The 26,676-nt window shown below is 41.0% G+C and overlaps 2 protein-coding genes across 3 annotated transcripts; both read left to right on the top strand.

Moving 5' to 3' along the window:
* Positions 1–8,575: 8,575 nt before the first annotated feature.
* LOC113109083 (serine/threonine-protein kinase pim-3-like) lies at positions 8,576–10,203 on the top strand. 2 transcript variants are annotated; one of them, XM_026272627.1, is made up of 4 exons: positions 8,576–8,620; positions 8,695–9,067; positions 9,190–9,543; positions 9,640–10,203. In XM_026272627.1, the coding sequence occupies exons 2-3, from the start codon at positions 8,731–8,733 to the stop codon at positions 9,537–9,539; spliced, it is 687 nt and encodes a 228-aa protein (XP_026128412.1). In that variant the 5' UTR covers positions 8,576–8,620; positions 8,695–8,730; the 3' UTR covers positions 9,540–9,543; positions 9,640–10,203. The 2 variants fall into 2 exon arrangements, with proteins under 2 accessions (XP_026128412.1, XP_026128411.1); XM_026272626.1 differs by having other exon boundaries at positions 9,190–10,203.
* A 5,490-nt stretch (positions 10,204–15,693) lies between these two features.
* On the top strand, positions 15,694–18,361 carry LOC113109082 (serine/threonine-protein kinase pim-3-like). The gene is made up of 8 exons (XM_026272625.1): positions 15,694–15,777; positions 16,133–16,215; positions 16,261–16,411; positions 16,570–16,652; positions 16,770–16,817; positions 16,892–17,264; positions 17,387–17,566; positions 17,645–18,361. Exons 1-8 carry the CDS (start codon positions 15,753–15,755, stop codon positions 17,734–17,736), a joined length of 1,035 nt encoding a protein of 344 aa, XP_026128410.1. The 5' UTR covers positions 15,694–15,752; the 3' UTR covers positions 17,737–18,361.
* Positions 18,362–26,676: the final 8,315 nt, after the last annotated feature.

The following is a 26,676-nucleotide window of genomic DNA, read 5'->3' as shown; positions in this document are numbered from 1 at the left end:
TAAGCATTATTCTTTGATAAAGCTTTGTCTGTTTGCTAAATTGGTTCATGTCACTTGACAGAGGTTAACTAAACTCTTATGACACTTTTTTTCGTTTTGTCAACTATATATTTTTCTCTATCAGGCAGAATGCCTCCAGAATTCTTAAAAGAAATTGCAGATTTCCTCTCAGACCTTCTGGTTACAGTTGATAAGTTGCTAATCATGGGGGATTTTATTATTCACGTTGACAATTCAAATGATGTATTAGGACTTGCGTTTACTGACCTAATAAACTCTTTTGGAGTCAAGCAAAATGTCACAGAGCCCACTCATCGTTTTAATCATCGCTAGATTTAATTATATCGCATGGAATCGATCTTAATGATATAGAAATCAGATGAATAAATGTATAGAATAAATGTTCAGTGCTTTGGCGCAATGTATTTTGTTTAAAGCACTATATAAATAAAGGTGATTGATTGATTGATTGAGAAATCGTACCTCAATGTGATAATATTACAGACCATGTCCTTGTATTGTGCATGCTGCGTATCACTGATATTAACTATATGTCTCAGCGTTACCGTCTATAGACAGATTCGCAAATAGCCTGCCTGATCTATCTCAACTGCTATTTGTACCTAAAACTACACATGAACTAGATGAAATGACTGACAACATGGGCACTATTTTCTCTAATACATTAGAAGCTGTTGCCCCCATCAAATTGAAAAAGGTTAGAGAAAAACTTACTGTGCCATGGTATAACAGTAATACTCACTCTCTCAAGAAAGAAACTCGTAGTCTTGAACGCAAATGGAGAAAAACTAACTTGGATGTTTTCAGAATTGCATTGAAAAACAGTATGTCCAGCTATAGACAGGCTCTAAAAACTGCTAGGGCAGAGCATATCCACAAACTCATAAAAAATAACCAAAACAATCCAAGGTTTTTATTTAACACAGTGGATAATTTAACAAATTACCAGATGACACCTGATTCAAATATTCCATCAACATTTAATAGTAATGACTTTATGAATTTCTTCACTGATAAAATAGATAACATTTGAAATACAATAGCGAATGTAAATTCTACAGTGTCAAACACTTCAGTTTCATCCAACGCACCCAAAGATAAACTGCAGTGCCTACAAATATAGGACAAGAAGAGCTAAATAAACTTATCACTGTAACTAAACCAACAACATGTTTATTAGATCCTGTACCCACTAAATTAATGAAAGACTTGTTACCTGTAGCTGAAGAACCACTTCTCAATATCATTTACTCATCGTTATCTTTAGGTCACGTCCCAAAACCATTCAAGCTGGCGGTTATTAAGCCTCTTACTAAGAAACCAAAATTAGATCCTAGTGAACTGGCAAATTATAGGCCTATTTCAAATCTTCCATTTATGTCTAAAATTTTAGAAAAAGTTGTATCTGCTCAATTGATCTCCTTCCTGCAAAAAAAAAAAATTATCTGTATGAAGACTTTCAGTCAGGTTTCAGCCCCCACCATAGCACCGAAACTGCACTTGTTAAAATAACAAATGACCTGCTTCTTGCGACAGATCAAGGCTGCATCTCATTGCTAGTTTTACTTGATCTTAGTGCTGCATTCAACACCATAGATCATGACATACTCATAGATCAATTACTAATCTATAGAGGCATTCAAGGGCAGGCTCTAAGATGGTTTAGATCCTACCTGTCCGATCGGTACCATTTTTTTTTCATTTAAATGGGGAATCATCTCATTTATCACCAGTAAAATGTGGAGTGCCACAAGGATCCGTCCTAGGTCCACTTATATTTTCAATATACACGTTGCCCCTTTGTAATATTATTAGAAAATAGGGAATTAGCTTCCACTGTTATGCTGATGATACTCAGCTATATATCTCAACGAGACCAGTTTCAACTTTTAAATTATCTAATATAACAGAGTGTGTTAAAAATGTAAAAGATTGGATGACCAATAATTTTATCCTATTAAATTCGGATAAGACAGAGATATTAAAAATTGCAACAAAAAGACGTACACAGAATCTTGTAATTACAGTCTGCAACTAGACGGATGTACTGTTACTACCTCTACAGTCAAAAATCTGGGTGTTATATAAGAAAGCAACTTGTCTTTTGAAAATCATATTTCCCATGTTACAAAAATTGCATTCTTCCATCTTTGAAATATTGTCAAGCTATGAAACATGTTATCGGTTTCTGAAGCAGAAAAGCTAGTTCATACATTCATGACCTCTAGACTGGACTATTGTAATGCACTTCTAGATGGTTGTCCTGCTTCTTCAATAAACAAGCTACAGGTAGTCCAAAATTCAGCAGCTAGAGTCCTTACCAGGTCAAGAAAATATGATCATATTACCCCAATTTTACAGTCTCTGCACTGGCTACCTATTGAGTTCCATATTGTCACGTTCGGCGTTGCAGGAACGAAGCGAGAGAACCAAGTGCAGGTATGTTAGTTTAATAGGGGTAATCCAATCGGGTAAACAGTCCAGGCAGGGTCAAAACCAGAGAATCCAAATCCAAAATAAACATGAAAGCAAGACAAGAAGACAAGGCAAGGATGACAGACATGAAATAACATAACGTTAAACAAGGACTCCGTAACACAGACTAAGACAGACTGGGTATAAGTAGACAGAAGGATAACGAGGGAACAAGAGAAGGGTGGGGGACAATCAATTACATAACAAGGAGGAAGGTGACCAAATAACACAGGAACAGGAAGTGATCTGGTGACAGACACCGTGAGAAAGGAGGACATCTAGTGGAACCCCAGGGAACAACAACCCAGACACTGTGACAGTACCCCCAGTATAAAACATGGGGAACAAACACCAGAAATGTAAACATAAAACAGGGAGACCAGGAGGGAGGAGGACCGAAGGAGGTTCAGGGGGAGGGATGGAGGGCAAGACTAACTTATGGGGAACAGACAGAAACAAAACAGAAACCAAGAACACAAAATAAAGTCCAAGAAGGGCGTGTTGAGGTGCCCACCAGGGCGGAGCAGAGGACCACCACAACAGTGTGGTCAGGGCGGAAGCCCCCCAGGGCGGAGCAGAAGACCACCACATCTTTGTGGTCCAGGCCGGAGTCCACCTGGGCGGAGCGGAAGACCACCACAGCCATGTGGTCAGGGCGAGAGCCCCCCAAGGCGTAGCTGACCTCTGTGCGGCCGTACCAACGGGACTACGAAACTCCGGTAACCCCCTGGTGTCTTTACTGGACTCCAGAAGATCGGTGACTTGACCTGACTCTGGAGGGTCAGCGGTGACTAGCCCTGACTCTGGAGGGTCAGCGGTGACTAGCCCTGACTCTGGAGGGTCAGCGGTGACTAGCCCTGACTCCTGAGAGTCCACCGGAACCTGACTCGACTCCTGAGAGTCCACCGGAACCTGACTCGACTCCTGAGAGTCCACCGGAACATGACTCGACTCCTGAGAGTCCACCGGAACATGACTCGACTCCTGAGAGTCCACCGGAACATGACTCGACTCCGGAGAGTCCACCAGTACCTGACTCGACTCCGGAGAGTCCACCGGAACATGACTCGACTCTGGAGAGTTCACGGGAACATGACTTGACTCCGGACTGTCTGTGGAAACCTGAGGCGCCTCGGCTTCGGGCACTGTCTCTGGAACGGCCTCAGACACTGCATCGGGAACGGCCTCGGCATCAGGCACCACCTCGGCCTCCGGAACAGCATCGGGCACCACCTCGGCCTCCGGAACGGCATCGGGCACCGCCTCGGCCTCCGGAACGGCATCGGGCACCCGGAACGGTATCGGGCACCGCCTCGGCCTCTGGAACGGCTTCGGGCACCGCCTCGGCCTCCGGAACGGCATCGGGCACCCGGAACGGTATCGGGCACCGCCTCGGCCTCTGGAACGGCTTCGGGCACCGCCTTGACCTCCGGAACGGCATCGGGCACCGCCTCGACCTCCGGAACGGCATCGGGCACCGCCTCGACCTCCGGAACGGCATCGGGCACCGCCTCGGCCTCCGGAACGGCATCGGGCACCGCCTCGGCAGCATCGGGCACCGCCTCGGCATCGGGTACCGCCTCGGCATCGGGCACCGCCTCGACCTCCGGAACAGCATCGGGCACCGCCTCGACCTCCGGAACAGCATCGGGCACCGCCTCGACCTCCGGAACAGCATCGGGCACCGCCTCGACCTCCGGAACAGCATCGGGCACTACCTCGGCCTCCGGAACAGCATCGAGCACCACCTCTGCATCGGGCACCATCTTGTACTGTGGCGCTGGACTGACAGTCATCTTGTGCTGTGGCGCTAGGCTCGCGGCCATCTTGGGCTGTGGCGCTAGGCTGACGGCCATCTTGGGCTGTGGCGCTGGGTTAGCGGCCATCTTGGGCTGTGGCGCAGGGTTAGCGGCCATCTTGTGCTGTGGCGCTAGGCTAGCGGCCATCTTGTGTTGTGGCGCGAGGCTGGCGGCCATCTTTTGCAGTGGTGCTGGGCTGACGACCACCCCGCTGGAAGAGACAGGAGTGGCTGGGCATCCCACCGACACCAATGCTGCAGGTAGCGCACGAATTCCCAGAATTCCAGTGTCTCTACCTGCGCCATCTCCTCCAGAGACATCATCCAGACCGCCATTAAAATAATCTTTAAGGGCCGTGTCGTTGTACCCCATGCCCTCTGCCAGGGACCAGAACACCTGAGCCAGGGCACCCACTTCATTGTCCTCTTGGCGGAGGGCGATTAACCGCCATCTTGGCTGAGGAACGGAAAAATGACATACCGCTGGTTCTCTTTGTGACGGAGTCCTTCTGTCACGTTCAGCGTTGCAGGAACAAAGCGAGAGAACCAAGTGCAGGTATGTTAGTTTAATAGGGGTAATCCAATTGGGTAAACAGTCCAGGCAGGGTCAAAACCAGAGAATCCAAATCCGAAATAAACATGAAAGCAAGACAAGAAGACAAGGCAAGGATGACGGACATGAAATAACATAACGTTAAACAAGGACTCCGTAACACAGACTAAGACAGACTGGGTATAAGTAGACAGAAGGATAATGAGGGAACAAGAGAAGGGTGGGGGACAATCAATTACATAACAAGGAGGAAGGTGACCAAATAAGGGAACAGGAAGTGATCTGGTGACAGACACCGTGAGAAAGGAGGACATTTAGTGGAACCCCAGGGAACAACAACCCAGACACTGTGACACATATCAGTTACAAATTATCATTACTTACCTATAAGGCCCTAAATGGTTTAGCTCCTGCGTACCTAACTAGCCTTATACCACGTTTTAATTCATCACGCTCCATAAGGTCATAAAATGCTGGACTTTCGGTAGTTCCTAGCATAGCAAAGTCCACTAAAGGAGGTAGAGCTTTTTCACATTTGGCTCCCAAACTCTGGAATAGCCTTCCTGATAATGTTCGGGGTTCAGACACACTCTCTCTGTTTAAACCTATATATTAAAAACGCATCTTTCGTTTTACCAATGAGAAACCTTTTGGAATGCCCCCTACCTTTGGCATGCCCATTGCTCCTACCTGCATGTAGCTTGCACATGGTTTTGACTAGGTCCTGAGCTGTGTTTAACAAGAGATTATAAATAATCATACTCTTAAAAGCTATAACCACAAATAAGTAAATATATTAAACTTGTTCTTATGAATATTCATGAGATGATCCAACATATTATAAGTTGTATTATAATGCAGTCCTTATAATGCTTTAAGAATACCCTTATAATGTATAATATGAGCTTCATAGAAAGTGTTAATACAAAAATACTTGAACAGAACAGAATGAAATGGTATTATTCCAGGGCCTGTGCAGACTTCTCAGGTTCATACCTAAAAAATAAAAAATAAAACAGTAAAGAAAGAAAAACAGAAAAGGCAATTATTTTAAAATACCACTAAAACATTCACAAAAGCATTAAAAAGCATGCATGGTTATAAGTTGTGCCAGTATAAAAATGTCACTCAAAGGTATAGTTATATTACTAAAGGTAATATGAACAAGTTAAAAGTGACACTATTCAGTTTAGAAATGTAATTTTAAAAGTAATATTATTTTATTATTTTTCATTTTGTTATATATTCAATAACACAAGTTATTGCTTCACACCAACAGCTTTATTCATGATTCATCTTTTATTTTTCAAAGCTGAACTTTAACAACACAGAATTATGAGAATATTAACCATATTTCATCAATGAACATAGCCTACAAGTAAAATCACAGATAACACATTTTGCCAGTGGAAAATAAATGGTGTAAATATAAAAATACAATTTTAAAAGAGTTAATGTACTTAATTAGAAAGACTATACAACAATATTCAGAGAACACATATCATCTCAAAACATAAAATGGTCTTCTTTATGGCGATGACTCTTCCCGCCTGCCTCATGATGGTCCAGCCGGTCGGCCAACAAAAAACACTTTGAGGTACTTATGAATAAATAAAATAGGATTCTTCATAAAATAAACAATCTTATATTGTTACATTATGATATAACCCTTAATGAATAAAACATGAAATTCATACAATTAAATCAATTTAATTATTAGGGTTATGTAGCTACCAATAACTGCATAAAAATAAATAATATGAAAAAAATTATGTGACTATAAATATATCCTAATATAGCCCAAATGTGGCCCATCTGGGACCCACAAATAAACAATAATGGGCAGCCTAACTGGGTCCACAACTGTATCCAAGCTGGGCACACATTCAGCCCATCAAAGTCCCCACTCTGAGCCCATGCCCAGTTGACCCCCACATAGCCCAGACAAATCCCATGCGGGAGAAAGACAATATCTATTAATAATTTTTTAAACCATTTTAACCATTTCTGAGCATTTTATGGATAGGAATTATTCACAACAATATTCTACAACAACATTACGTTATATATCAAGGTTTTAGTTGAAAACGTGTACAAATATTTATTCCGAAATCATAACATAACACGCGTCGCTATAGCAACTACAATTAGATTCACTTATGCTCGCCTGACGTCGCGTGCGCAAAAGCGCGAGCGCACACATTTATCTTATACATTGAATTTTTATATACTTTTTTATATTAACTTGTGAGATTTATTAATAAAGGCATAAATCATTATATATCAGAGATGCTATAATGAGCTCTGGTTAAACTGAATTAGAGTTTATTAAGGTTTTCAATAGTTTTGAACTCACGCACGCGAATTGTAGTTGCTATAGCGACGCGTGTTATGATCTGATCGATATCTGCTGGTTGAGAGACGAGGCGACTTCAGAGACTTCTGGAGAACATTTTCTGTGCTGAGATTGTGATTTTCGACGGAGTTCAGAGAAGAGACTTTTATTTTACAAGATCGGAAGATTTTTCTTTGAGTAGAGTTTTATTTTTGAAGGATTTCTGATTATTTCTGAGGAAAGACTTTTATCCTAATTTTCTCTTCTTATTTCAGATTTTTCTTTCTTTCTTTTTTTTCTTTCTGTAATTAATTAATTGATTAATTAATTACCTTTTTGTTGATTAATTTCTTGTTTTGATTGGAGTTTGGAGGAGTTTGTCAATGGCTCATTTGGGTGAAAGACGAGGTGAGTGTTTTAATTTAGTTTGTTTATTATTGGTATGTTATTATAGTACGATGTTGTTCATTGTGTTAATGAAGTGATGTGAAGAAATGTGTGCAGGTTAACTCATTTAATCACACATTTCTACCAGCTCACTGATCACATGTATTTTATTCCTTGTGTATGAAAATCAGTGAAATATGTGTTTAATTCTTTGACACAATTATAACGCTGGCAAATTACAGAGCTGCTCAAATTCAATTCAAGACAATTAAAATGTAAAGTAACCTAATTGGATGTTAGCAGTACCATTGGTGGTTGATTATTAATAAATGTTGCTAATAAAGGCTGTAAGTGTTTGATGTGTGTAATATTGCAGGCTCGGGCCGCTCCAGATCCAGGAGTGCTGCTGTCTCTCAGACGGATGATCAGGAGCTTGAGAGACGTGGCTCTGGTGACGGCGCTCAGGAACCGCTGCCAAACCCAAACCAGCCGCTGAGCCAAGAGCTGCCTGGATACATCGCACCTCTGCCTTCAGAGTTGGCCGTTTCTGTGTCCACAGATCAGCCTCACAGGAAGAGGAAGTGGCAGAGCGGCAGCCAGGAGGATGAGCATCCGTCTCCTTCATACAGAAGAGCTGCCAAACGCTCCCGCAGAGGTCAGATACACTCATATTAAACACCTGATTAAAGACTCACTCAATGATTAGTCACTGAAAATGTTCTTCAGCTGAATTACAGTAACGTTCTGTAACAGGTTTAGATGCTGCAGCATGTTTTCTGTTAAAGACGTTTCTTGTGATCTTGTGTGTTGCAGAAGTGTATGTGAAGGGCCCATTGCTGGGGCGAGGAGGATTCGGCTCTGTGTATGCTGGGACCTGGGACTGCCAGTGAGACATTTTCTTACCTCCTGCATTTAAACAGCTTTTAGAAATGTTGATGTCAGTCAATGTCCCTCATGGGTGATAATTAGGCAGCGTGGTTTACTGTGCTTCATCTGTCTACAGGTTGCCATCAAGTACGTCTCTAAACGAGGAACACAGAGACTGAGAGTTGTGAGTTGAGAGTGAATCTGTTGCTCTGTTTGGTCTGATTCAGCGCTGGATATAACGGAGCGTTTGTCCCGCAGGAAGGTCAGGGTCGGCTGCCGCTGGAGGTGGCGTTGATGACCCTGGTCAATTCGGCTCCTGCCTGCCCCAACGTCCTGAAGCTGCTGGAGTGGTTTGACCGTCCCAGACGCTACACCATGATCCTGGAGCGCCCGCTTCCTTGCCAAGATCTGGAGAGTTTCTGTGAGGAGAACGGACGCCTGGAGGAGAGACTGGCCAAGAAAGTGCTGCTGCAGCTGATCACGGCGCTGAAACACTGCGAGAGCCGTGGAGTCCTGCACCGGGACGTCAAACCAGAGAACCTGCTGATCTCCACAGACTCACATGACATCAAGCTGCTGGACTTCGGCTGTGGAGATCTGCTGAAAGACTCGGCCTACAAACACTTTGCAGGTTGGTTTGATCTCCCTGCAGTGATCTGTGTTTGTTTGTGGACTTTTGATGATCGAGCGAAGGGAATCTGTTTGGACTGGGGCCTCTTCAGATGATGTTTGTGGTCTTGTTGGGTCTCTCAGGCACTCTTCAGTACGCCCCTCCTGAGTGGTTTCGGCATCACCGTTATCATGCGGGACCGGCTACGGTTTGGTCAGTGGGGGTGACGCTCTACAACATCCTGTGCAGCTGTTTCCCCTTCAGAGGCGCATTGAGGGTCACCTCCAAAAGCAGACTGCTCTTTGCTAGAGAGCTGTCGACAGGCAAGAGACAGAAATCAGGTCCAGATCCAGGTGAAGCGTGTGGTTTTGTGTTCCTGAACACTGTGTTGTGTGTAACAGAGTGCCGTCAGCTGATTCGCTGGTGCCTCAGTGCAGCGGCATCAGATCGGCCCAGTTTAGACGACATTGAGCGCCACCCCTGGTTACACTGAGCAGGTGGCCAGTGACACACACTTATCTGACTCACAGCAGTCATGGCTGGATTGTCTTGTTAGGATCAGACTAGATAAATGCTTCTGATTGTTTGTATAGGGTGAGCAGGAGTGACACAGGAAGTGCAGAGAACAGCTTCCTGATCACCTACAGAAAGAGCAGAGGATCATGGACTAATGGCCGCCACACAATGAAGGGTTTTGATCCTCTGCTCCAGTCTGTGAGGGGCTCTGTGTGGATGCTGGAGGAGTCTGAACACACAGCAGCTGAAACCTCAGCCCGACGGGCCACAGATCAATATGTGTAGTTTCTCCACAAATACAGTCGAGAGAAGGGAGAAAAGTGTCAAGAAGCAGAACAGGATCAGAAAGAGTCTGGGGCAGAGTGTTAACTAGCATAATGTATTCATGGAAAAAAGTCCACTTGGTGTTAGACAGAATTTAAGTCACCAAAAAATTAAGTAGTAATTCAAGTAGTCCCCACAATGTTTACGAAACAGAAATGTTGAAATTTTACACATTCAAAAGCAATGAATATAATTAAATCAAATTGTGACAAAATGTTAAAGAATGACTTTGCTTTGGCTCATTTTAACAAAGTAACATAAACAAGCAGGAAGCTTACTCAATTAGGCCCTAGTCTCTGCTTTTTATTATTTTCATTTTTAGCTTAGTAACTTTAACTTCTGCTTTAAAATAATTTTTGTTTTAAGATTACAATGTGATTTGTGATTTTAACCCTTTTTTTGCACATAATACATGCGTACATGCTTACATTCACTTTATTTGTTTATAAAAAAAAATTCAGAAAGAGTTTTTCATAAAGTGTACTCGACTTTTTATTTTATTTTTTAAAATGTCCTAAAAAAATAGCAAAACCTAACTAAACAGTTCCATAAAACAGTACACTGTTTACCCCCCGCCCCCCTCGACCGCCCGCCACACTGATGGTACTTAAAACAAATTTCCAATGTTGGCAGGTCGGCATTTGTACTCTTTTAGGTACATTCGTGTAACTTGATTTTTCTGTGTGTATTTTTGTTTTAATTTCATATTTTAAATAGTTTATATATATATATATATATATTTTTTTTTTTTTTTTTTTTTTTTGTTATTATTCAGCTACCATCAGAGCTGCTCAGACATTCTTCTAGATGTTGTCTATAAAGAAGGAGCCTTTCTCACTCTGTCACTAGTGTGCAGAAAGTTTTATGGCATCAGTTTTCAAAGAAGAGCTCACTTTACCTGGCTGGAAATTATGTATATTTACACTTTTATTAACTGAACAAGTTTTTTAAAGATATTTAGAAAGTTTATTACATTAATTCAGAGATTTTATTTACATGTATTTATTTTGGTAGGAATCGTTGACTGGAAGTCTGTCGGTCCAGATGTGAGGTGTGATGGCTGTAGATGCATCTACAAAAACACCACTGGATACTGTGGCCAAGAAACGAAGGGGGTCTTCAAAGCGTTCTGTTCAGACGAAGAGCTTGCTGGCTTCTGTTCTATAGACTGCTACTTCCGCATAAATGAATGAATGAATGATTGGCTTATTTATTTATTTATTTTATTTGACTTGAATTGGCAACTGAAACTAAAATCTAAATAAATGTTTTAGTGGATAAAGCTGTGTCTGCTTCCTTTATTAAAAAGGTTAAGCATTATTATTTGATAAAGCTTTGTCTGTTTGCTAAATTGGTTCATGTCACTTGACAGAGGTTAACTAAACTCTTATGACACTTTTTTTTGTTTTGTCAACTATATATTTTTCTCTATCAGGCAGAACGCCTCCAGAATTCTTAAAATAATTTGCAGATTTCCTCTCAGACCTTCTGGTTACAGTTGATAAGTTGCTAATCATGGGAGATTTTATTATTCACGTTGACAATTCAAATGATGCATTGGGACTTGCGTTTACTGACCTAATAAACTCTTTTGGAGTCAAGCAAAATGTCACAGAGCCCACTCATCGTTTTAATCATCGCTAGATTTAATTATATCGCATGGAATCGATCTTAATGATATAGAAATCGTACCTCAATGTAATAATATTACAGACCATGTCCTTGTATTGTGCATGCTGCGTATCACTGATATTAACTATGTCTCAGCGTTACCGTCTATAGACAGATTCGCAAATAGCCTGCCTGATCTATCTCAACTGCTATTTTTACCAAAAACTACACATGAACTATGAAATGACTGGCAACATGGGCACTATTTTCTCTAATACATTAGAAGCTGTTGCCCCCATCAAATTGAAAAGGTTAGAGAAAAACGTACTGTGCCATGGTATAACAGTAATACTCACTCTCTCAAGAAAGAAACTCGTAGTCTTGAACGCAAATAACTCAAAGTCATAGAAAATAACCAAAACAATCCAAGGTTTTTATTTAACACAGTGGATAAATTAACAAATTACCAGATGACACCTGATTCAAATATTCCATCAACATTTAATAGTAATGACTTTATGAATTTCTTCACTGATAAAATAGATAACATTTGAAATACAATAGCGAATGTAAATTCTACAGTGTCTAACACTTCAGTTTCATCCAACGCACCCAAAGATAAACTGCAGTGCCTACAAATATAGGACAAGAAGAGCTAAATAAACTTATCACTGTAACTAAACCAACAACATGTTTATTAGATCCTGTACCCACTAAATTAACGAAAGACTTGTTACCTGTAGCTGAAGAACCACTTCTCAATATCATTTACTCATCGTTATCTTTAGGTCACGTCCCAAAACCATTCAAGCTGGCGGTTATTAAGCCTCTTATTAAGAAACCAAAATTAGATCTTAGTGAACTGGCAAATTATAGGCCTATTTCAAATCTTCCATTTATGTCTAAAATTTTAGAAAAAGTTGTATCTGCTCAATTGATCTCCTTTCCTGCAAAAAAAAAAAATTATCTGTATGAAGAATTTCAGTCAGGTTTCAGCCCCCACCATAGCACCGAAACTGCACTTGTTAAAATAACAAATGACCTGCTTCTTGCGACAGATCAAGGCTGCATCTCATTGCTAGTTTTACTTGATCTTAGTGCTGCATTCAACACCATAGATCATGACATACTCATAGATCAATTACTAATCTATAGAGGCATTCAAGGGCAGGCTCTAAGATGGTTTAGATCCTACCTGTCCGATCGCTACCATTTTTTTTTTATTTAAATGGGGAATCATCTCATTTACCACCAGTAAAATGTGGAGTGCCACAAGGATCCGTCCTAGGTCCACTTATATTTTCAATATACACGTTGCCCCTTTGTAATATTATTAGAAAATACGGAATTAGCTTCCACTATTATCCTGATGATACTCAGCTATATATCTCAATGAGACCAGATTCAACTTCTAAATTATCTAATATAACAGAGTGTGTTAAAAATTTTAAAGATTGGATGACCAATAATTTTATCCTATTAAATTCGGATAAGACAGAGATATTAAATATTGCAACAAAAAAACGTACACAGAATCTTGTAATTACAGTCTGCAACTAGACGGATGTACTGTTACTACCTCTACAGTCAAAAATCTGGGTGTTATATAAGAAAGCAACTTGTCTTTTGAAAATCATATTTCCCATGTTACAAAAATTGCATTCTTCCATCTTTGAAACATTGCCAAGCTATGAAACATGTTGTCTGTTTCTGAAGCAGAAAAGCTAGTTCATACATTCATGACCTCTAGACTGGACTATTGTAATGCACTTCTAGGTGGTTGTCCTGCTTCTTCAATAAACAAGCTACAGGTAGTCCAAAATTCAGCAGCTAGAGTCCTTACCAGGTCAAGAAAATATGATCATATTACCCCAATTTTACAGTCTCTGCACTGGCTACCTATTGAGTTCCATGTCAGTTACAAATTATCATTACTTACCTATAAGGCCCTAAATGGTTTAGCTCCTGCGTACCTAACTAGCCTTATACCACGTTATAATTCATCACGCTCCCTAAGGTCATAAAATGCTGGACTTTCGGTAGTTCCTAGCATAGCAAAGTCCACTAAAGGAGGTAGAGCTTTTTCACATTTGGCTCCCAAACTCTGGAATAGCCTTCCTGATAATGTTCGGGGTTCAGACACACTCTCTCTGTTTAAATCTATATGTTAAAAACGCATCTTTTGTTTCACCAATGAGAAACCTTTTGGAATGCCCCCTACCTTTGGCATGCCCATTGCTCCTACCTGCATGTAGCTTTCACATGGTTTTGACTAGGTCCTGAGCTGTGTTTAACAAGAGATTATAAATAATCATACTCTTAAAAGCTATAACCACAAATAAGTAAATATATTAAACTTGTTCTTATGAATATTCATGAGATGATCCAACATATTATAAGTTGTATCATAATGCAGTCCTTATAATGCTTTAAGGATACCCTTATAATGTATAATATGGGCTTCATAGAAAGTGTTAATACAAAAATACTTGAACAGAACAGAATGAAATGGTATTATTCCAGGGCCTGTGCAGACTTCTCAGGTTCATACCTAAAAAATTAAAAAATAAAACAGTAAAGAAAGAAAAACAGAAAAGGCAATTATTTTAAAATACCACTAAAACATTCACAAAAGCATTAAAAAGCATGCATGGTTATAAGTTGTGCCAGTACAAAAATGTCACTCAAAGGTATAGTTATACTACTAAAGGTAATATGAACAAGTTAAAAGTGACACTATTCAGTTTAGAAATGTAATTTTAAAAGTAATATTATTTTATTATTTTTCATTTTGTTATATATTCAATAACACAAGTTATTGCTTCACACCAACAGCTTTATTCATGATTCATCTTTTATTTTTCAAAGCTGAACTTTAACAACACAGAATTATGAGAATATTAACCATATTTCATCAATGAACATAGCCTACAAGTAAAATCATAGATAACACATTTTGCCAGTGGAAAATAAATGGTGTAAATATAAAAATAAAATTTTAAAAGAGTTAATGTACTTAATTAGAAAGACTATACAACAATATTCAGAGAACACATATCATCTCAAAACATAAAATGTTCTTCTTTATGGCAATGACTCTTCCCGCCTGCCTCATGATGGTCCAGCCGGTCGGCCAGCAAAAAACCCTTTGAGGTACTTATGAATAAATAAAATAGGATTATTCATACAATACATAATCTTGTATTGTTACATTATATAACCCTTAATGAATAAAACATGAAATACATACAATTAAATCAATTTAATTATTAGGGTTATGTAGCTACCCATAACTGCATAAAAATAAATAATGTGAAAAAAATTATGTAACTATAAATATATCCTAATGTATCCCAAATGTGGCCCATCTGGGACCCACAAATTAACAATAATGGGCAGCCTAACTGGGTCCACAACTGTATCCAAGCTGGGCACACATTCAGCCCATCAAAGTCCCCACTCTGAGCCCATGCCCAGTTGACACCCACATAGCCCAGATAAATCCCATGCGGGAGAAAGACAATATCTATTAATCATTTTTTTTAACCATTTCTGAGCACTTTATGGATAGGAATTATTCACAACAATATTCTACAACAACATTACGTTATATATCAAGGTTTTAGTTGAAAACGTTTACAAATATTTATGCCGAAATCATAACATAACACGCGTCGCTATAGCAACTACAATTCGATTCACTTATGCTCGCCTGATGTCGCGTGCGCAAAAGCGCGAGCGCACACATTTATCTTATACATTGAATTTTTATATACTTTTTATATTAACTTGTGAGATTTATTAATAAAGGCATAAATCAGTATATATCAGAGATGCTATAATGAGCTCTGGTTAAACTGAATTAGAGTTTATTAAGGTTTTCAATAGTTTTGAACTCACGCACGCGAATTGTAGTTGCTATAGCGACGCGTGTTATGATCTGATCGATATCTGCTGGTTGAGAGACGAGGCGACTTCAGAGACTTCTGGAGAACATTTTCTGTGCCGAGATTGTGATTTTCGACGGAGTTCAGAGAAGAGACTTTTATTTTAGGAGATCGGAGGATTTTTCTTTGAGTAGAGTTTTATTTTTGAAGGATTTCTGATTATTTCTGAGGAAAGAATTATTCTATTTTTCTCTTCTCATTTCAGATTTTTCTTTCTTTCTTTCTTTCTTTCTGTAATTAATTGATTAATTAATTACCTTTTTGTTGATTAATTTCTTGTTTTGATTGGAGCTTGGAGGAGTTTGTCAATGGCTCATTTGGGTGAAAGACGAGGTGAGTGTTTTAATTTAGTTTGTTTATTATTGGTATGTTATTATAGTACGATGTTGTTCATTGTGTTAATGAAGTGATGTGAAGAAATGTGTGCAGGTTAACTCATTTAATCACACATTTCTACCAGCTCACTGATCACATGTATTTTATTCCTTGTGTATGAAAATCAGTGAAATTTGTGTTTAATTCTTTGACACAATTATAACGCTGTAAAATTACAGAGCTGCTTAAATTCAATTCAAGACAATTAAAATGTAAAGTAACCTAATTGGATGTGAGCAGTACCATTGGTGGTTGATTATTAATAAATGTTGCTAATAAAGGCTGTAAGTGTTTGATGTGTGTAATATTGCAGGCTCGGGCCGCTCCAGATCCAGGAGTGCTGCTGTCTCTCAGACGGATGATCAGGAGCTTGAGAGACGTGGCTCTGGTGACGGCGCTCAGTAACCGCTGCCAAACCCAAACCAGCCGCTGAGCCAAGAGCTGCCTGGATACATCGCACCTCTGCCTTCAGAGTTGGCCGTTTCTGTGTCCACAGATCAGCCTCACAGGAAGAGGAAGTGGCAGAGCGGCAGCCAGGAGGATGAGCATCCGTCTCCTTCATACAGAAGAGCTGCCAAACGCTCCCGCAGAGGTCAGATACACTCATATTAAACACCTGATTAAAGACTCAATCAATGATTAGTCACTGAAAATGTTCTTCAGCTGAATTACAGTAACGTTCTGTAACAGGTTTAGATGCTGCAGCATGTTTTCTGTTAAAGACGTTTCTTGTGATCTTGTGTGTTGCAGAAGCGTATGTGAAGGGCCCATTGCTGGGGCGAGGAGGATTCGGCTCTGTGTATGCTGGGACCCGCAGGTCTGATGGACTGCCAGTGAGACATTTTCTTACCTCCTGCAGTTAAACAGCTTTTAGAAATGTTGATGTCAGTAAATGTCCCTCACGGGTGATAATTAGGCAGCGTGGTTTACTGTGCTTCATCTGTCTACAGGTTGCCATCAAGTACGTCTCTAAACGAGGAACACAGAGACTGAGAGTTGTGAGTTGAGAGTGAATCTGTTGCTCTGTTTGGTCTGATTCAGCGCTGGATATAACGGAGCGTTTGTCCTGCAGGAAGGTCAGGGTCGGCTGCCGCTGGAGGTGGCGTTGATGACCCTGGTCAATTCGGCTCCTGCCTGCCCCAACGTCCTGAAGCTGCTGGAGTGGTTTGACCGTCCCAGACGCTACACCATGATCCTGGAGCGCCCGCTTCCTTGCCAAGATCTGGAGAGTTTCTGTGAGGAGAACGGACGCCTGGAGGAGAGTCTGGCCAAGAAAGTGCTGCTGCAGCTGATCACGGCGCTGAAACACTGCGAGAGCCGTGGAGTCCTGCACCGGGACGTCAAACCAGAGAACCTGCTGATCTCCACAGACTCACATGACATCAAGCTGCTGGACTTCGGCTGTGGAGATCTGCTGAAAGACTCGGCCTACAAACACTTTGCAGGTTGGTTTGATCTCCCTGCAGTGATCTGTGTTTGTTTGTGGACTTTTGATGATCGAGCGAAGGGAATCTGTTTGGACTGGGGCCTCTTCAGATGATGTTTGTGGTCTTGTTGGGTCTCTCAGGCACTCTTCAGTACGCCCCTCCTGAGTGGTTTCGGCATCACCGTTATCATGCGGGACCGGCTACGGTTTGGTCAGTGGGGGTGACGCTCTACAACATCCTGTGCAGCTGTTTCCCCTTCAGAGGCGCATTGAGGGTCACCTCCAAAAGCAGACTGCTCTTTCCTAGAGAGCTGTCGACAGGCAAGAGACAGAAATCAGGTCCAGATCCAGGTGAAGCGTGTGGTTTTGTGTTCCTGAACACTGTGTTGTGTGTAACAGAGTGCCGTCAGCTGATTCGCTGGTGCCTCAGTGCAGCGGCATCAGATCGGCCCAGTTTAGACGACATTGAGCGCCACCCCTGGTTACACTGAGCAGGTGGCCAGTGACACACACTTATCTGACTCACAGCAGTCATGGCTGGATTGTCTTGTTAGGATCAGACTAGATAAATGCTTCTGATTGTTTGTATAGGGTGAGCAGGAGTGACACAGGAAGTGCAGAGAACAGCTTCCTGATCACCTACAGAAAGAGCAGAGGATCATGGACTAATGGCCGCCACACAATGAAGGGTTTTGATCCTCTGCTCCAGTCTGTGAGGGGCTCTGTGTGGATGCTGGAGGAGTCTGAACACACAGCAGCTGAAACCTCAGCCCAACGGGCCACAGATCAATATGTGTAGTTTCTCCACAAATACAGTCGAGAGAAGGGAGAAAAGTGTCAAGAAGCAGAACAGGATCAGAAAGAGTCTGGGGCAGAGTGTTAACTAGCATAATGTATTCATGGAAAAAAGTCCACTTGGTGTTAGACAGAATTTAAGTCACCAAAAAATTAAGTTGTAAATTCAAGTAGTCCCCACAATGTTTACGAAATAGAAATGTTGAAATTTTACACATTCAAAAGCAATGAATATAATTAAATCAAATTGTGACAAAATGTTAAAGAATGACTTTGCTTTGGCTCATTTTAACAAAGTAACATAAACAAGCAGGAAGCTTACTCAATTACGCCCTAGTCTCTGCTTTTTATTATTTTCATTTTTAGCTTAGTAACTTTAACTTCTGCTTTAAAAGGCTTATTTTTTGTTTTAAGATTACAATGTTATTTGTGATTTTAACCCTTTTTTTGCACATAATACATGCTTACATTCACTTTATTTGTTTATAAAAAAAAATTCATAAGGAGTTTTTCATAAAGTGTACCGACTTTTTATTTTATTTTTTAAAATGTCATAAAAAAATAGCAAAACCTAACTAAACAGTTCCATAAAACAGTAAACTGTTTACCCCCCGCCCCCCTCGACCGCCCGCCACACTGATGGTACTTAAAACAAATTTCCAAGGTTGGCAGGTCGGCATTTGTACTCTTTTAGGTACATTCGTGTAACTTGATTTTTCTGTGTGTATTTTTGTTTTAATTTCATATTTTAAATAGTTTTATATATATATATATATATATATATATATATATAATTTTTTTTTTCTGTTATTATTCAGCTACCATCAGAGCTGCTCAGACATTCTTCTAGATGTTGTCTATAAAGAAGGAGAAGGAGCCTTTCTCACTCTGTCACTAGTGTGCAGAAAGTTTTATGGCATCAGTTTTCAAAGAAGAGCTCACTTTACCTGGCTGGACATTATGTATATTTACACTTTTATTAACTGAACAAGTTTTTTAAAGATATTTAGAAAGTTTATTACATTAATTCAGAGATTTTATTTACATGTATTTATTTTCGTAGGAATCGTTGACTGGAAGTCTGTCGGTCCAGATGTGAGGTGTGATGGCTGCAGATGCATCTACAAAAACACCACTGGATACTGTGGCCATGAAACGAAGGGGGTCTTCACAGCGTTCTGTTCAGACAAAGAGCTTGCTGGCTTCTGTTCCATAGACTGCTACTTCCGCATAAATGAATGAATGAATGATTGGTTTATTCATTTATTTATTTTATTTGACTTGAATTGGCAACTGAAACTAAAATCTAAATAAATGTTTTAGTGGATAAAGCTTTGTCTGTTTCCTTTATTAAAAAGGTTAAGCATTATTCTTTGATAAAGCTTTGTCTGTTTGCTAAATTGGTTAATGTCACTTGACAGAGGTTAACTAAACTCTTATGACACTTTTTTTTGTTTTGTCAACTATATATTTTTCTCTATCAGGCAGAAGGCCTCCAGAATTCTTAAAAGAATTTGCAGATTTCCTCTCAGACCTTCTGGTTACAGTTGATAAGTTGCTAATCATGGGGGATTTTATTATTCACGTTGACAATTCAAATGATGTATTAGGACTTGCGTTTACTGACCTAATAAACTCTTTTGGAGTCAACCAAAATGTCACAGAGCCCACTCATCGTTTTAATCATCGCTAGATTTAATTATATCGCATGGAATCGATCTTAATGATATAGAAATCGTACCTCAATGTGATAATATTACAGACCATGTCCTTGTATTGTGCATGCTGCGTATCACTGATATTAACTATATGTCTCAGCGTTACCGTCTATAGACAGATTCGCAAATAGCCCGTCTGATCTATCTCAACTGCTATTTGTACCTAAAACTACACATGAACTAGATGAAATGACTGACAACATGGGCACTATTTTCTCTAATACATTAGAAGCTGTTTCCCCCATCAAATTGAAAAAGGTTAGAGAAAAACGTACTGTGCCATGGTATAAAAGTAATACTCACTCTCTCAAGAAAGAAACTCGTAGTCTTGAACGCAAATGGAGAAAAACTAACTTGGATGTTTTCAGAATTGCATTGAAAAACAGTATGTCCAGCTATAGACAGGCTCTAAAAACCGCTAGGGCAGAGCATATCCACAAACTCATAAAAAATAACCAAAACAATCCAAGGTTTTTATTTAACACAGTGGATAATTTAACAAATTACCAGATGACACCTGATTCAAATATTCCATCAACGTTTAATAGTAATGACTTTATGAATTTCTTCACTGATAAAATAGATAACATTTGAAATACAATAGCGAATGTAAATTCTACAGTGTCAAACACTTCAGTTTCATCCAACGCACCCAAAGATAAACTGCAGTGCCTACAAATATAGGACAAGAAGAGCTAAATAAACTTATCACTGTAACTAAACCAACAACATGTTTATTAGATCCTGTACCCACTAAATTAACGAAAGAGTTGTTACCTGTAGCTGAAGAACCACTTCTCAATATCATTTACTCATCGTTATCTTTAGGTCACGTCCCAAAACCATTCAAGCTGGCGGTTATTAAGCCTCTTACTAAGAAACCAAAATTAGATCCTAGTGAACTGGCAAATTATAGGCCTATTTCAAATCTTCCATTTATGTCTAAAATTTTAGAAAAAGTTGTATCTGCTCAATTGATCTCCTTCCTGCAAAAAAAAAAAAAAAATTATCTGTATGAAGACTTTCAGTCAGGTTTCAGTCCCCACCATAGCACCAAAACTGCACTTGTTAAAATAACAAATGACCTGCTTCTTGCGACAGATCAAGGCTGCATCTCATTGCTAGTTTTACTTGATCTTAGTGCTGCATTCAACACCATAGATCATGACATACTCATAGATCAATTACTAATCTATAGAGGCATTCAAAGGCTCTAAGATGGTTTAGATCCTACCTGTCCGATCGCTACCATTTTTTTTTATTTAAATGGGGAATCATCTCATTTATCACCAGTAAAATGTGGAGTGCCACAAGGATCCGTCCTAGGTCCACTTATATTTTCAATATACACGTTGCCCCTTTGTAATATTATTAGAAAATACGGAATTAGCTTCCACTGTTATCCTGATGATACTCAGCTATATATCTCAACGAGACCAGATTCAACTTCTAAATTATCTAATATAACAGAGTGTGTTAAAAATGTAAAAGATTGGATGACCAATAATTTTATCCTATTAAATTCGGATAAGACAGAGATATTAAAAATTGCAACAAAAAGACGTACACAGAATCTTGTAATTACAGTCTGCAACTAGACGGATGTACTGTTACTACCTCTACAGTCAAAAATCTGGGTGTTATATAAGAAAGCAACTTGTCTTTTGAAAATCATATTTCCCATGTTACAAAAATTGCATTCTTCCATCTTTGAAACATTGTCAAGCTATGAAACATGTTATCGGTTTCTGAAGCAGAAAAGCTAGTTCATACATTCATGACCTCTAGACTGGACTATTGTAATGCACTTCTAGATGGTTGTCCTGCTTCTTCAATAAACAAGCTACAGGTAGTCCAAAATTCAGCAGCTAGAGTCCTTACCAGGTCAAGAAAATATGATCATATTACCCCAATTTTACAGTCTCTGCACTGGCTACCTATTGAGTTCCATATTGTCACGTTCGGCGTTGCAGGAACGAAGCGAGAGAACCAAGTGCAGGTATTTTAGTTTAATAGGGGTAATCCAACCGGGTTAACAGTCCAGGCAGGGTCAAAACCAGAGAATCCAAATCCAAAATAAACATGAAAGCAAGACAAGAAGACAAGGCAAGGATGACGGACATGAAATAACATAACGTTAAACAAGGACTCCGTAACACAGACTAAGACAGACTGGGTATAAGTAGACAGAAGGATAACGAGGGAACAAGAGAAGGGTGGGGGACAATCAATTACATAACAAGGAGGAAGGTGACCAAATAAGGGAACAGGAAGTGATCTGGTGACAGACACCGTGAGAAAGGAGGACATCTAGTGGAACCCCAGGGAACAACAACCCAGACACTGTGACAGTACCCCCCACTACGGAGCGGCTCCCAGACGCTCCATGACAAGACACAACACAGAGACCAGGATGGAGGCGGACAGGTGGATGCTCAGGGGGAGGGACGGAGGGCCGGAAAAGAAAAACATGGGGAACAAACACCAGAAATGTAAACATAAAACAGGGAGACCAGGAGGGAGGAGGACCGGAGGAGGTTCAGGGGGAGGGATGGAGGGCAAGACTAACTTATGGGGAACAGACAGAAACAAAACAGAAACCAAGAACACAAAATAAAGTCCAAGAAGGGCGTGTTGAGGTGCCCACCACTACGAAACTCCGGTAACCCCCTGGTGTCTTTACTGGACTCCAGAAGATCGGTGACTTGACCTGACTCTGGAGGGTCAGCGGTGACTAGCCCTGACTTTGGAGGGTCAGCGGTGACTAGCCCTGACTCTGGAGGGTCAGCGGTGACTAGCCCTGACTCCGGAGAGTCCACCGGAACCTTACTCGACTCCTGAGAGTCCACCGGAACCTGACTCGACTCCTGAGAGTCCACCGGAACCTGACTCGACTCCTGAGAGTCCACCGGAACCTGACTCGACTCCTGAGAGTCCACTGGAACCTGACTCGACTCCTGAGAGTCCACCGGAACCTGACTCGACTCCTGAGAGTCCACCGGAACATGACTCGACTCCTGAGAGTCCACCGGAACATGACTCGACTCTGGAGAGTTCACGGGAACATGACATGACTCCGGACTGTCTGTGGAAACCTGAGGCGCCTCGGCTTCGGGCACTGTCTCTGGAACGGCCTCAGACACTGCATCGGGAACGGCCTCGGCATCAGGCACCACCTCGGCCTCCGGAACAGCATCGGGCACCACCTCGGCCTCCGGAACGGCATCGGGCACCGCCTCGGCCTCCGGAACGGCATCGGGCACCGCCTCGGCCTCCGGAACGGCATCGGGCACCCGGAATGGTATCGGGAACGGCCTCGGCATCAGGCACCGCCTCGACCTCCGGAACGGCATCGGGCACCGCCTCGACCTCCGGAACGGCATCGGGCACCGCCTCGACCTCCGGAACGGCATCGGGCAGCGCCTCGACCTCCGGAACGGCATCGGGCACCGCCTCGGCCTCCGGAACAGCATCGGGCACCGCCTCGGCCTCCGGAACGGCATCGGGCACCGCCTCGGCCTCCGGAACGGCATCGGGCACCGCCTCGGCCTCCGGAACAGCATCGGGTACCGCCTCGGCATCGGGCACCGCCTCGACCTCCGGAACAGCATCGGGCACCGCCTCGACCTCCGGAACAGCATTGGGCACCGCCTCGACCTCCGGAACAGCATCGGGCACTACCTCTGCCTCCGGAACAGCATCGAGCACCACCTCTGCATCGGGCACCATCTTGTACTGTGGCGCTGGACTGACAGTCATCTTGTGCTGTGGCGCTAGGCTCACGGCCATCTTGGGCTGTGGCGCTAGGCTGACGGCCATCTTGGGCTGTGGCGCTGGGTTAGCGGCCATCTTGGGCTGTGGCGCTGGGTTAGCGGCCATCTTGTGCTGTGGCGCTAGGCTGGCGGCCATCTTGTGTTGTGGCGCTAGGCTGGCGGCCATCTTTTGCAGTGGTGCTGGGCTGACGACCACCCCGCTGGAAGAGACAGGAGTGGCTGGGCATCCCACCGACACCAATGCTGCAGGTAGCGCATGAATTCCCAGAATTCCAGTGTCTCTACCTGCGCCATCTCCTCCAGAGACACTGGATCATCCAGACCGCCATTAAAATAATCTTTAAGGGCCGTGTCGTTGTACCCCATGCCCTCTGCCAGGGACCAGAACACCTGAGCCAGGGCACCCACTTCATTGTCCTCTTGGCGGAGGGCGATTAACCGCCATCTTGGCTGGGGAACGGAAAAATGACATACCGCTGGTTCTCTTTGTGACGGAGTCCTTCTGTCACGTTCGGCGTTGCAGGAACAAAGCGAGAGAACCAAGTGCAGGTATGTTAGTTTAATAGGGGTAATCCAATCGGGTAAACAGTCCAGGCAGGGTCAAAACCAGAGAATCCAAATCCGAAATAAACATGAAAGCAAGACAAGAAGACAAGGCAAGGATGACGGACATGAAATAACATAACGTTAAACAAGGACTCCGTACACAGACTAAGACAGACTGGGTATAAGTAGACAGAAGGATAATGAGGGAACAAGAGAAGGGTGGGGGACAATCAATTACATAACAAGGAGGAAGGTGACCAAATAAGGGAACAGGAAGTGATCTGGTGACAGACATCGTGAGAAAGGAGGACATCTAGTGGAACCCCAGGGAACAACAACCCAGACACTGTGACACATATCAGTTACAAATTATCATTACTTACCTATAAGGCCCTAAATGGTTTAGCTCCTGCGTACCTAACTAGCCTTATACCACGTTATAATTCATCACGCTCCCTAAGGTCATAAAATGCTGGACTTTCGGTAGTTCCTAGCATAGCAAAGTCCACTAAAGGAGGTAGAGCTTTTTCACATTTGGCTCCCAAACTCTGGAATAGCCTTCCTGATAATGTTCGGGGTTCAGACACACTCTCTCTGTTTAAATCTATATATTAAAAACGCATCTTTCGTTTTACCAATGAGAAACCTTTTGGAATGCCCCCTACCTTTGGCATGCCCATTGCTCCTACCTGCATATAGCTTTCACATGGTTTTGACTAGGTCCTGAGCTGTGTTTAACAAGAGATTATAAATAATCATACTCTTAAAAGCTATAACCACAAATAAGTAAATATATTAAACTTGTTCTTATGAATATTCATGAGATGATCCAACATATTATAAGTTGTATTATAATGCAGTCCTTATAATGCTTTAAGAATACCCTTATAATGTATAATATGGGCTTCATAGAAAGTGTTAATACAAAAATACTTGAACAGAACAGAATGAAATGGTATTATTCCAGGGCCTGTGCAGACTTCTCAGATTCATACCTACAAAATAAAAAATAAAACAGTAAAGAAAGAAAAACAGAAAAGGCAATTATTTTAAAATACCACTAAAACATTCACAAAAGCATTAAAAAGCATGCATGGTTATAAGTTGTGCCAGTACAAAAATGTCACTCAAAGGTATAGTTATACTACTAAAGGTAATATGAACAAGTTAAAAGTGACACTATTCAGTTTAGAAATGTAATTTTAAAAGTAATATTATTTTATTATTTTTCATTTTGTTATATATTCAATAACACAAGTTATTGCTTCACACCAACAGCTTTATTCATGATTCATCTTTTATTTTTCAAAGCTGAACTTTAACAACACAGAATTATGAGAATATTAACCATATTTCATCAATGAACATAGCCTACAAGTAAAATCACAGATAACACATTTTGCCAGTGGAAAAGAAATGGTGTAAATATAAAAATACAATTTTAAAAGAGTTAATGTACTTAATTAGAAAGACTATACAACAATATTCAGAGAACACATATCATCTCAAAACATAAAATGGTCTTCTTTATGGCGATGACTCTTCCCGCCTGCCTCATGATGGTCCAGCCGGTCGGCCAACAAAAAACCCTTTGAGGTGCTTATGAATAAATAAAATAGGATTCTTCATAAAATAAATAATCTTATATTGTTACATTATATAACCCTTAATGAATAAAACATGAAATACATACAATTAAATCAATTTAATTATTAGGGTTATGTAGCTACCAATAACTGCATAAAAATAAATAATATGAAAAAAATTATGTGACTATAAATATATCCTAATATAGCCCAAATGTGGCCCATCTGGGACCCACAAATAAACAATAATGGGCAGCCTAACTGGGTCCACAACTGTATCCAAGCTGGGCACACATTCAGCCCATCAAAGTCCCCACTCTGAGCCCATGCCCAGTTGACACCCACATAGCCCAGATAAATCCCATGTGGGAGAAAGACAATATCTATTAATATTTTTTTTTTAACCATTTCTGAGCATTTTATGGATAGGAATTATTCACAACAATATTCTACAACAACATTACGTTATATATCAAGGTTTTAGTTGAAAACGTGTACAAATATTTATGCCGAAATCATATCATAACACGCGTCGCTATAGCAACTACAATTCGATTCACTTATGCTCGCCTGACGTCGCGTGCGCAAAAGCGCGAGCGCACACATTTATCTTATACATTGAATTTTTATATACTTTTTTATATTAACTTGTGAGATTTATTAATAAAGGCATAAATCAGTATATATCAGAGATGCTATAATGAGCTCTGGTTAAACTGAATTAGAGTTTATTAATCTTTTCAATAGTCTTGTACTCACGCACGCGAATTGTAGTTGCTATAGCGACGCGTGTTATGATCTGATCGATATCTGCTGGTTGAGAGACGAGGCGACTTCAGAGACTTCTGGAGAACATTTTCTGTGCTGAGATTGTGATTTTCGACGGAGTTCAGAGAAGAGACTTTTATTTTAGGAGATCGGAGGATTTTTCTTTGAGTAGAGTTTTATTTTTGAAGGATTTCTGATTATTTCTGAGGAAAGACTTAAGTTATCCTATTTTTCGATACTTATTT

Source organism: Carassius auratus, chromosome 9 (assembly GCF_003368295.1).
Source record: "Carassius auratus strain Wakin chromosome 9, ASM336829v1, whole genome shotgun sequence".
Taxonomy (NCBI): Eukaryota; Metazoa; Chordata; class Actinopteri; order Cypriniformes; family Cyprinidae; genus Carassius; species Carassius auratus.
This window is presented reverse-complemented; position numbering and strand designations above follow the sequence as displayed.

Coding starts and splice junctions, on each gene's coding strand:
- LOC113109083 (XM_026272627.1), top strand. CDS start 8,731: ATGACCCTGGTCAATTCGGCTCCTGCCTGCCCCAACGTCCTGAAGCTG. Junction 9,068..9,189: donor GGCCTACAAACACTTTGCAG/GTTGGTTTGATC, acceptor TGGGTCTCTCAG/GCACTCTTCAGTACGCCCCT.
- LOC113109082 (XM_026272625.1), top strand. CDS start 15,753: ATGGCTCATTTGGGTGAAAGACGAG. Junction 16,818..16,891: donor GAACACAGAGACTGAGAGTT/GTGAGTTGAGAG, acceptor TTTGTCCTGCAG/GAAGGTCAGGGTCGGCTGCC. Junction 17,265..17,386: donor GGCCTACAAACACTTTGCAG/GTTGGTTTGATC, acceptor TGGGTCTCTCAG/GCACTCTTCAGTACGCCCCT.